At 37.3% G+C, this 12388-nt stretch overlaps 1 protein-coding gene across 2 annotated transcripts in view; it reads right to left on the bottom strand.

Annotated features, from left to right (window-relative positions):
• Nucleotides 1-885: 885 nt before the first annotated feature.
• Nucleotides 886-12388, bottom strand: part of SLC15A2 (solute carrier family 15 member 2) — a 39915-nt gene continuing 28412 nt past the window's right edge. For both annotated transcript variants that reach the window (XM_020916374.2, XM_020916375.2), the window contains exons 18-22: nucleotides 11629-11739; nucleotides 10869-10965; nucleotides 4088-4234; nucleotides 3169-3273; nucleotides 886-2837 (exon numbers count right to left, since the gene is read on the bottom strand). In XM_020916374.2, coding sequence (XP_020772033.2) covers nucleotides 2661-2837; nucleotides 3169-3273; nucleotides 4088-4234; nucleotides 10869-10965; nucleotides 11629-11739 — 637 coding nt within the window. In that variant the 3' untranslated portion in view covers nucleotides 886-2660. The remainder of the gene's footprint in view (nucleotides 2838-3168; nucleotides 3274-4087; nucleotides 4235-10868; nucleotides 10966-11628; nucleotides 11740-12388) is intronic.

The raw sequence follows: 12388 nt of genomic DNA, 5'->3' as shown, positions 1-12388 counted from the left end.
CACATGATCTGGCCCTAGCTTCCTGGGACGGCATCCTCTACCTGTTCATACTTGACTGACTTACTCCAGTCCTGTCGTACTGTCCATATTGCTCTTCCTCAATACTCATGACTTTCTCAAGCCCCATGTAGTCTCTAAGACAGCCAGTCAAGATAAGTGAGGTAAGCTTGCACACAGGTATAGCAGATTATTCATCTTTTTTTCCCCTAACACCTAGATGAATGGAATAAGTCAAACTCAAAAATGAATTTTAAAAAACTCTAAATTTTTGAGGTTTAACCAACATGTGTTTAAAACGTAAACCTATATTGTAATATAGTTGCTTAAAACATCTAATATTACCTAAGGCTGCATAAAACAGAAGTGTATTGTTGGGAGAAAGGCAGATTCTAGTTCTTCTGGTCTGACCTCTTCTGGAATGTTGTACATATTTGGCTTCAGATAACACACATTAAGAGGGATTCTTATCTACCATTGAATTTCAAGCAAAGGATATTTTTCAGAATTGGAAAAACAGTTGTGAAAGGACTGAACTAGGCTCTGTGAAGAGCCATGAAATAAACTAAAAACCTTCAGTTTGATGAATACTTAATGACTGTGGAGATGACATGAAAATTCTCCCCAAATAGCAAAAAGTCTGCCGCATAAAAGAGGGGTTTATGCTTATTCTTGTTAGCCATAATGGAAAGAACCAATGGTAATGGGTTTCAAAGAAAAAAGCTTTTACTTCAGCACAGGGAAGAATTGCCTGCCAGTTTTTCCCAAGTCCATGTTCTGCAGAACACATTTAGCTCATTAAGGCTAAATGAGCGTTTTATGTCTTTACTGAAGCATTTCTTAGAATCTTTAATATAATCTTTAATAAGTCTTAAGAAGAGGATATCATATGCTTCATTTCCAAAATTTATTTAACCATAGAAACTTTTATTCACAGAGCACTGTTAATATCTTTTGAGACAGTAGTTCATAGAATAGGTGAAGTTAAAGCTGCTTCAAAAATGAACAGATTATCTTCTGAAGAAGCACAGTCAAGTTCACAATAATGTATCTGTCGAAAATGGATAGTGTTGCTTTCACTTCGGTATTTCTGAAAACTCGGTAACTGAAATTAGAGTACTAAAGCCTGGGAAACTGGAGCAACTTGCTTTGTTTTGTTTATAATGTGACTGACTCAAAACAGTTCTAGATGAGAATAATGCAGCAAAACCAATGGAAATGTTTGAACTTGTCCCCCAGCAATACACAGTAGAGCCATGATATTCCCATGTCTTTCCACTGAGTCATTCATTGTGTGTAAGGTAATATTTCTCAACTTTTTTCACCAACACAGCAACAAGCAAACAAAACCCTGTCATGTTCTACCACTCTAACCCCCAGATTTTGTTAGAATCCTGATATGCGACCATGCCCTTCATTGAGCATTGCCATTTTAGAAGCTCAAACGTAGAGTGTTAAGATAACTTAAAAAAAAAAAAGTCATTTAAAATTTGTCAAAACAGTAAAAGTTATCAAAACTGATCCACTGCTTTGAGGCCAAAGGAAGTACTAATAAAATGGAAGTGAAAGTGAAAGTCGCTCAGTTGTGTCTGACTCTTTGCAACCCCATGGACTATACAGTTCATGGAATTCTCCAGGCCAGAATACTGGTGTGGGTAGTCTTACCTTCTCAAGGGGATCTTCCAGGGATTGAACCCAGGTCTCCCACATTGCAGGTGGATTCTTTACCAGTTGAGCCAAATACTGTTGTTATTAAATACTTGTTGCAACAAGCAAGACAATGTGATAATAAGGAAAACCTCACCTAACAACACTGAAAAGACAGAGTTGGAAAGTTATAATTAGTGTCTTCTATACAGTTGTCCACAGAAGGGTATGATCTAGGGCTGAAACAATGTAGTACCTAAGAAGAGTGTACACAAGAAGACTGGCTTATCAGGACTTCCACAGTTTATACTTGTTCTGTTTTCCAGAACCATGTTTATTCTCTTTAATTTGGTTTCCAAGGATGTATCAGTACTGAGAAAGGGCATTTGGGTTAGTAGATAAAAGACTAATTATCAGAAAGATATATCATCTCCTATGTGTTATTAAAATTTAATTTTTCTCCTACTATCTATACTGAAAAATTTACTAAGGTCTTATCAGACCTAGATAGCTGACAAAGCAGGTCCTGGACCAGATCACACCAGACATACCAATTCTTGAAGTTCTTGTAAACAGTACAATTACACTGCTAATGAAGAACACTAAAATATCATTTCTCTGTTAATTCTGCAATTTTTCCCCTGAATCAGCACTTCAGAGAGTGGGACAATCAGTTCTAAATAGCAGGTAAAAGAATTTCTACATAACTTTGATAACCACAGAGACCAATCTCAATTCTACATTTGTGTTTTTGGAGACAGCAGGTCAGCTTCAGCAATGCTACACACTGTTTACTGAGTTCACTGACAGATGGGAAGACATAGAGTTTCAGGGGCCTTCCTGTAATGCACTGAAAAACCTAGTCCTGCCTCTATCATGGGAGAAAAGTAGAGGCAATCAACTTGGATATGATACTATTTCTCTCTTTTAACCAAGCTGGAGTGAAAAATGCTTGAAGATGGTGATGGCCAAGACCAGAGTCAGGAACTGGGGTCTGGGCAGAGTCTAGGGAACCATTAGAGCCTTGTCTTCTTGGTTTCCAGGTTGATCATATTTCCTTGGATTTTGGGGGTCTGCTTATCTGTTGACCCCTGAACATCCCTTGGCTTTAAAGGAACATAGTAGTATCCCATGATGGAGAAGATCAGGCAGACCACCAGCAAGAGGCAGGAAAACAAAATGAATTCGGCCCACTGTAGGAAGAAATACATATAAGAGAAAAATATGGAGAACCTGATACTAAACTGATCTTTCTAAGACGAAGACTGAGGAGCAGACTGACCCAGGGTCACCAGTTTAGGAAGAGCTTTGGTAGGGGAAGACAGGGCTCACTGTCCTTGACTCAAATGGACCTATGTGGCCATTATTGCAACTTACATGTCTCTTTTCCTGGCAAAATCTGTGTCTAATTCATCTCAGGTCAGAGGGTTGAATGGGAGACAGAGGGGTCGGGGAAGGGCAGCAGAGGAAGATGTAGGGAAATCCTTGGGTAGACACGTGCTCCTGTTTCTCTTGGGTACATACCTGAACCAGGCCACTGAACTGTGCTACAATAAGCACGATGATATTCCCAACTGCAACTGTCAACAACCAGGCCGCCTGGAGTACAGACTTCATGCTAGAGGGAGCCTAGAGAAGACACAAATCTGTGAGTAAAGAACCTCCCTATACCACCCTCCTATACCATGCATCTACCCAGAAAACTTCTCCCACCCCAACTTCCAGATTTGAACTTCCCTCACAAGTTCAGCTATCACATCAGTTCAGGGAATGCTAATAATGTTCATAGTAACAACAAGATGGAGCTCTTAACTGAACCTTTTAAATCATTGTATCATATAATCTTCATTACAACCCTAAGGGATAATTTCTATTACTATTCTTATTTTACACAAAAATAGCATTAGACAGATGATAATTCACTTGCTGAAGGTTACACAATAGATGTTCAGCCAAAATTTGAACATGGGCAGTTTGATTCCATAGTCCTTATTCTTAATGTTTCAGTATCCTTTTCTGGATCCCAAACAGCATAGGGATCCAGCCTGCCATGTTCCTGGGAGTCAAGTTGATACTCTGTTCAGAGTCATAAGAAATCTAAAGCCAAAAACTATAGAGGTCTTGGCCATGGTCACATACCTAATTAAGGCAGTCAAAGTGTTGGTTGCTCAGTTGTGTCCAACTCTTTGTGACCCCAGTGACTGTATATCCTGCCAGGCTCTTCTGTCCATGGAATTCTCCAGGCAAGAATACTGGAGTGAGTAGCCAATCCCTTCCCCAGGGGATCTTCCCAACCCAGGGATTGAACCTGGGCCTGCTGCATTATAGGCAGATTCTTTACTATCTGAGCCACCAGGGAAGCCCCAAGTGAGGCAGTGTCAGGATTAAAACTCCATCCTCTGAGCAGTAGTTCCATCTCCACTTTCTATTTGCAAAAACCTACCTGAGAATAAGAAAACTCAAGTCCTGTGACAGAGAACATGACCTCCCCAGCTGTAACAAGAGCATATTGTGGTAGCTGCCATGCGATGGACATTTTGTTGGCTGGGATGTATTCCATCTTCCAGGCCTGAGGACCCTGATTGGTTCTCTTAGTGAGGGAAACAAGAAATGGGCTTGTTAGGAGTCTCGAGTAAATATTCCTGGCCTATAGCATTTATGATCTTACATCCATCTCCTGATTGTATTGTCATTCTTGTTGTACCATGAAGAGATTGAGCAATTTCTACACAATTTCAGGTTTTTGAAATTCCTTTTGATAACACTCCACTCACTTGCCTGGCTTCAGTCAATCAGATACCATTATAACAGAGCCCTTATATGGTAGACTATTTTAATACTGTAGTTTGGAGTCCCAACATTTTGACCTACTGCATATTTTGATCCTGGTCAACATTTTAAATGTAAAATGGCATCTGATATATGAACAATTATCAGAAAAGCATGTACTTTAAAAAGTTAAGTACAATTAAAATATTTCTAACATTTTCCATTTAAATATCTTACTAAAATTACTTTATCAGAATAAATTATTTTCTTGGTAACCTTTACATTAAAGATTTTCCTGATCAAGTTTTAAATACCTATATCAAATACCACCTGCTATTTTTTCTTTTATTTTCTGGCCATTATTTTTAAACTCAAACTTATACATAAAAATTTTGTCAAAAAGATGCAATAATCCTATAAAATTTTGGTCAAAAGAATCTTCAGGGTCAATTTTTTGTTATCAATGTTACCAAATATACATGATTCTATAGTCTTTTTCCCCCGAAACTACTTTTACTGTATGCAGGTTCTCAGCTGTATTTGGTTTTACTGTACAATAAATGGAATGAAATTTTTGAAATTATATATTTTTATAGGGATAAAACCAAGTTTTAGGTAGCAGGTGTTATTAAATAGTAGATGTAATACATGGATATATCATGATATCAAAAATAGAGATAAAATATGAAGTTCAAAAACCCTGAAATAAAAAGTTCTTGATGTTGAAATGCCTTGATTTTCCTATTTGTAAATAGAGTTGTTGCAGATATAATTAGTCAAATTATAATTAAATCATTGGGTGGGCCCTAATCTAATATGACTGATGTCTTCATAAGAGTCAGAGTCACTGCATTCAAAATGTAGTAAGGGAAGTGTTGCTTTCATTGATATTCTGAATAATACTGGGCATATATTTGGGTTTTCTTAGCCTCAGAGAAGACTATGACCTGAGCTTGTAAATAAAAGTCACATTCTTAAATACTCACAGACAAGCATAATAATTAAGTAAACAAAGTAGACTGAATGGGAGTGATACAGACTATGGTAAACTGTCTAAAGCATACAGTCACTATAGCACCAGCCAAGTGACATACTAATACTTGTTACAAAATTTTCTGATCAAATAACAAAGAAATGTTAAGAATCCAGTTTCTTTGGTGAAATTCTTGAATTTTAAATGTTGTCAATTAATAATTATTATCATTTTTGTCAAGACTGCAACCAGACAAAATAGAACTACATGAGGAACTGGACCCTCAGAACCTCTAATTTATGATCTCTACTCTAGATGCTTATTAGATCCTCACATTCAGAAACAATATATACAGCCTCTAACTTGAGCAGTATACTATAGACAGAACAGATAAAAGCTGAAATAACACCAGGAATGCAAGTGTTATGAATTGAGTTGTGGCCCCCTAAATGCATATGTTGAATTCAAACCCCCATCACCCACCTGAGAATGTGACCTTATTTGAAAATAGAGTTGTTGTAGATATAATTAGTCAAATTATAATGAGGTCACTCGGGTGGGCCCTAATCTAATATGACCAGTGTCTTCATAAGAGAAATTTGGACATAGACAAACATACAGGGAGAATTCCATGAGAAGATGAAAGTGAAGACTGGGGTGATTCTTCTGTACACCAAGCAACACCAAACATTGCCAGAAAACCACTAAAAACTAAAGGAAGCTAAATGAAATGGATTCTTTCTCACAGCTCTCAGAAGGAAACTACTCTACCAACACCTTGGTCTTGGACTTCTAGCCTTCATGACTGTAAGACAATAAATTTATGTTCTTTAAGCCATTCAGCCTGTGGTACTTTGTTACAGTGGCCCTAGAAAACTAATACAGCTAGGTTGCTTTAACAGCAGAAAATCAATTAATGCACCATAGCAATAGAAAATCACATGATTTTCAGTAGACATAGAAAAAGCATTTGACAAAATTCAATGCCTCCACCCACTTTCCTAGTAAAAAACATACAAACAAAAACCACAACAGACTAGGAATAGAAGGGAACTTAACCTAATACCCAATGACACCTATAAAAACCCTACAGCTAACATACTCAGTGATAAAAGACTGAATGCTTTCCCCCAAGTGGATGTCTACTCTCACCTCTTCTATTCAATATTTTCTTGGTGGTTCAAGCAAGAGCACTTCACTAAGAAAAAGAAGTAAAAGTCATCCACTGAAAGAAAGAAGTAAAGCTTCTTTATGCAGATAACATGATCTTGTATGTATAAAGTCCTAAGGGATCCACCAAAAATCTATTAAAACTAACAAATGAGTTCAGTAAGGTTGTAGGATGTAAGATCAGTATCAATTGTATTTCTACATATTTCCATGAGCAATTTAAAAATGAAATTAGGGAAATGATTCCGTAAGTAACAGCAAAATAAAGAACAAAATAGTAATAAATATAACAAAACAAATGTAAAACCTATATTCTAAAAAGTACAAAAGCATTGTTGAAAATATTTACATCTTGAAGAAGACCTAAGATAAATGGAAAGACACTTCATGTTCACTGGTCAGGAGACAATTTTGTTAAGGTAGCAAAACTCCTCACAATCACCTCATAAATTCAATGCAATCTTTATAAAAAATCCCAGCTGGCTACTGATCCCAAGCTGATCCTAAGATTATATGAAAATTCAGGGAACCCATAATAGCCAAACCAGTCTTGAAAGGGAAGAATGAGCAAAACTGAAAGACTCATACTTCCTGATTTTTAAATTGACTACAAAGTAACTAATTAAGAGATTGTGGTATAGGCACAAGAATAAATATATAGGTAGATGGAATAGAATTGACTCCAGAAATAAACTCTCACATTTTTGGTCAGTTGACTTTTGACAAGAATATCAAGACCATTTAGTGGGAAAAGAAGAATCTTCAACAGATCGTGCTGAACAACTGGATGTTCACATACAAAAGAATAAGGTTAACCCCCAAGCTCATACTATATGCAAAAATTAACTCAAGATAGATTAAAGTCCTAAATGGTGATTTAGTTGCTAAGTCATGTCTGACTCTTTGAAATCCCATGTACTATAACCCACCAGGCTTCTCTGTCCATGGGGATTCTCCAGGCAAGAATACTGGAGTGGGTTGCCATTTCCTTCTCCAGGGGATCTTCCCAAACCAGGGATCGAACCCAGGTCTCCTGCATTGCAGGCAGATTCTTTACCACCTGAGCTCCATATAGAAGTCCTAAATGCAAGAGGTCCGTCTAGTCAAGCTATGGTTTTTCCAGTAGTCATGTATGGATGTGAGAGTTGTACTATAAAAAAGCTGAGTGCCAAAGAATTGATGCTTTTGAACTGTGATGTTGGAGAAGACTCTTGAGAGTCCCTTGGACTGCAAGGAGATCCAACCAGTCCATCCAAAAGGAGATCAGTCCTGGGTGTTCATCGGAAGGACTGATGTTGAAGCTGAAACTCCAATACTTTGGCCACCTGATGCAAAGAGCTGACTCATTTGAAAAGACCCTGATGCTGGGAAAGATTGAGGACAGGAGGAGAAGGGGATGACAGAGGATGAGATGGCTGGATGGCATCACCAACTCAATGGACATGAGTTTGGGTAATCTCCAAGAGTTGGTGATGGACAGAGAGGCCTGGTGTGTTTCGGTTCATGGGGTCGCAGGTTGCAAAGAGTCAAACATGACTGAGCTACTGAACTGAACTGAACTGAAATGTAAGAGGTAAAAACAATAAAACTTAGAGGTAAATATAGGCATAAATCCTCATGAGCTTAGATATGGCAATGGTTTCTTAGATGTAATACTTAAAGTATATGCAACCAAAGAAAAAGTTGATAAATTGAACATCATATAGATTAAAAGTGTTTGTACTTCAGTGGACACCATCAAGAAAGTTAAAAAGACAATCTTATGAGTGGGAGAAAATATTTGCAAATTGTATATCTAATAATGGACTTATATTTAAAATACATAAAGGGGAAGACCCAGAGGAATCGGGTGGAGAGGGAGGTAGGAGGGGGGATCGGGATGGGGAAAACTTGTAAATCCATGGCTGATTCATGTCAATGTATGACAAAAACCACTACAATATTGTAAAGTAATTAGCCTCCAACTAATAAAAATAAATGAAAAAAAAAATACATAAAGAATACTTGTATGCTAAGTTGCTTCAGTCTTGTCCAACTCTTTGTGAACCCTATGGAATGTAGACTGCCAGGCTCCTCTGTCCATGATTCTCCAGGCTAGAATACTGGAGTGGGTTGCCATGCCCTCCTCCAGGGGATCTTCCCCAACCAGGGATCAAACCTATGTCTCTTATGTCTCCTGCATTGACAGGCAGGTTCTTTACCACTAGCATCACCTGGAAAGCCCTTACAAGTCAATAATTAAAAGACAACTCAATTAGAAATTGCACAAAGAATCTGAATAGACATTTCTCCAAACCTGATTACAAATGGCCAATAAGTACATTAAAAAGTACTCAACATTATTAGTCATCAGGAAAATACAAATCAAAACCACAATGAGATACCATTTCATACCTACTAGAATGGCTATAATTAATAAGACAGAAAAATAAGTGCTGCAAAGATGTGAGAATATTGCCACTTTATACTCATGGGAATGACAAATGTGCATTCACTTTGCAAAAGGGCTTCCCTGGTGGCTTAGATGGTAAAGAATCTGCCTGCAATGCAGGCAACCTGGGTCTGATCCCTGGGTTGGGAAGATTCCCCAGGAGGAGGACATAGCAACCCCTCCAGTATTCTTGCGTGGAGAATCCCCATGTACAGAGGAGCCTGGCCGGCTACAGTCCAAAGGGTCGCAAGGAGTCGGACACGACTGAGTGACTAAGCACATGGCAGTTACTCAAATGGTTAAACACAGAATTACCATGTGACCCAACAATTCCACTCCTAGTTATATACCCAAGAGAAGTGAAAATATATGCCCACGCAAACACTTGTACATGAATATTCATAGCAACATTATTTATATCAGTCAAAAGGTGAAAACACCAAATGTCCATATACTGATGAATACATAAACAGTATGTGTTATATCCATGCAATGGGATATAATTGGGCAATAAAAAGAAGTGAAGTACTGTTATATACCCTGAAAAGACTCTGATGCTGGGGAAGATTGAGGGTAGAAGGAGAAGGGAACGACAAAGGATGAGATGGTTGGATGGCATCACCAACTCAACAATGGACATGAGTTTGGATAGGCTTCGGGAGTTGGTGATGGACAGGGAGGCCTGGTGTGCTGCAGTTCATGGGGTCGCAAAGAGTTGGATGCGACAGAGCGACTGAACTGAACTGGACTATTATATACTGCAATATGAATGAACCTTAAAAATAAGCTAAATGAAAGAATCCAGACACAAAAGACCACATAGTATATCATTCCACTTATACTAAATGTCCACAATAGGCCAGTGTATAAGGAAAGTAAACAAGTAGTTGTCTAGGGGTAAGGGATTTGGGAGGAAATAGTGAGTGACTGCTGATGAGTATGGGGCTTCTTTTTGGAATGAGGAAAATGTTCTTAAATTACACAACTCTGAATTTTTAAGCACTACTGGATACATATTATTGAAAATATATTCTACATGTGTATTGAACATATAATGCATATTGAATATGTTAATACATTTTAAACCATTATATACTTGAAGTGGGTGAATTGTATGGTATATGAATTATATATCAATAAGGTTGTAATAAAAAATGGCATACCAAAAATGTCATGCTAATTAAATTAATTATAATAAATAAAATGTTGCAGATTATTATCACCCTTCTAGAAATGTTCCATTTTTTTCTTATTCACTATGTACTTTTTATATTTAATACAATGCCAAAAGTAATGGAATAAAATTAGAATCAAAATTGACATCAGAGGTCTAATACCCTGATGGCTGAACAACTGCTTTTGATGGGCCACAGTTAATTGATCCTCCAAACTTTGTGTAAAGATTGACATTTGCTATAAGTCTTGGTATTTCAGACTGTGATATACTAGCAGATCAATTTCCAAGGAGCTAGGAGAACCACATGTGAAGTCAGTTAAGAAGACCAAATTAATTTTTGTTTTCTTGGTGCCATAATGAGACTGGAGCAGATCATGTCACCTCACAGCAATGACTCAAGATAAATTATGTCTACCATTCCCCAAGATCCTATGCCTGCTGCCAATGTTATCTATTTTAAGTCCTCTCTGGAGACCTTAGTAGCTTTTCTAAAGTCACTATAGAAGCTATCACCTTACACTAGAGATAAGTATGTGATACCATCTTGCCACAGAGTCTTCTTTGGATCCAGGATATATATATAGACACATATAGATATAGATACATATATATATATATATATTATATATAAGTTTAGATATGATATAGTTATATGGATACAGATATATGGAAGGAAAGAGTGAGGATGGCCATGGGATACTTACATTAGTAATAACAAACAGATAAATTGCACCAAAGTCTAATAGGCCCAAATTCAGCGAAAAATCCTCATTCTGTGTTCTACAATGCACTGCAGGATATCTGCAACAGGACAAATTTAGGTTAGAATAAACATTAAAATTTAGAAAAGCACTTCTATTTCTGGTGGAAAGAGTGATTTCATCTCTCTACTGATAGTGAATCAAGCAGCAAAGCTACCATTTCTCTTTAAGGAGTCTTAGAGTAAATTATTTTCTTGCAAGGTTTTTTCCAACCCTGGTCTGAGATTTCATTGCCTGTTGGGTATTTTTTTTTTTAACCTTAAACCTGAATGCAGAAGGTACAAATTGCTTTCTGTTGTGAACTTCAGACTCTGAGTCTTCTCATCTAAATCTTATGAATTTTTCTCTTCTGAATCTTATGAACTAGTGGAACAGCTTAAAACTGAATCTGAAAGTATAAGCTCAAAGTAACAAGGTGTTAATAGAGGGCAGGAATGGGAGTCAATAATAAACCGGCAAACCTCCAGGAGACAGCCTTCACAACAAGCATGGTCTCAATATGTCTGTGCAGAACAACATGAGACTGAGGAAAGGAGTGAAAGGTTGCAAAAGAGGAGTCTGTGTATATTTACAATTAGCTGAGGTATATTAGGTATATAATTAGGTATAACTTCTATACCTAATCTGCCCACCTATACACAAAGAAAGTATTTAAAATTCAGTTGTTGATGAAAGTAAAATGTCCACAGGGTAGTGCTCTTACTCTCCTCTTTGAACAGTTCTGTAAGCAGACACACCATAGTCTTCACCAACAATGAGGGATGCATCTGTACCCAGGGAGACATTGACCTCTTCATGCAAAGTGTTAACAAACCTAAGGGTAGAGACATTGTTAGAGATTAGACAAACTCTCCCATCTGATAAATGGGCAGGGGCCTTTTCTGTTTTGTTTATTGCTATATGCCTAGTGTCTAGAACAGAGGCTAGCACATAAAAGGTACATGATATATATTGTTAATTGAATGAATAATGAACTCACACATAAGTAATTAGTAGTCTTAGCTGTCCCTATCTTTTTCTTTCCTCAGGTATTAGCTTTTTGTCTGCCACATCATCACCTGATCTCAACTGGGATGACACTATCGTGATCACCCATGGCAGTTTGAGCCTCCTCAGTAACCCAGCTTAGGTGCACCCAATTTCTTTCTGTTTTTTAATGATGGAATTCATCAACTGAAGCTCCAAAAAGGAAAATAATTTTGTATATATAAATACATGTTAGTATTTATATAAAACTTATACTTTATCTTATAAATGAAGTCTGATTTACTTTATACAAAACTCAGACTCCCAACCCACAGTAGGTTAAGCTATCATTGTTTTGGGTCTTCAGACAAACTTGAACTCTTCCAGAACCATCTTTTTAATCTTTTGAACCTGAGCCCCTAAATCGTTCCCTTTGTTTCTATTTTTCGTAGCATTTGTGTTAGTCCCTGGCTCATGGGATTAGAAGGTCTGTTCCC

The sequence above is a fragment of the Odocoileus virginianus genome, chromosome 4 (assembly GCF_023699985.2).
Source record: "Odocoileus virginianus isolate 20LAN1187 ecotype Illinois chromosome 4, Ovbor_1.2, whole genome shotgun sequence".
In the NCBI taxonomy this organism is placed as follows: Eukaryota; Metazoa; Chordata; class Mammalia; order Artiodactyla; family Cervidae; genus Odocoileus; species Odocoileus virginianus.
The sequence above is the reverse complement of the archived record's forward strand: the minus strand, read 5'-3'. Positions and strand labels throughout refer to the sequence as shown.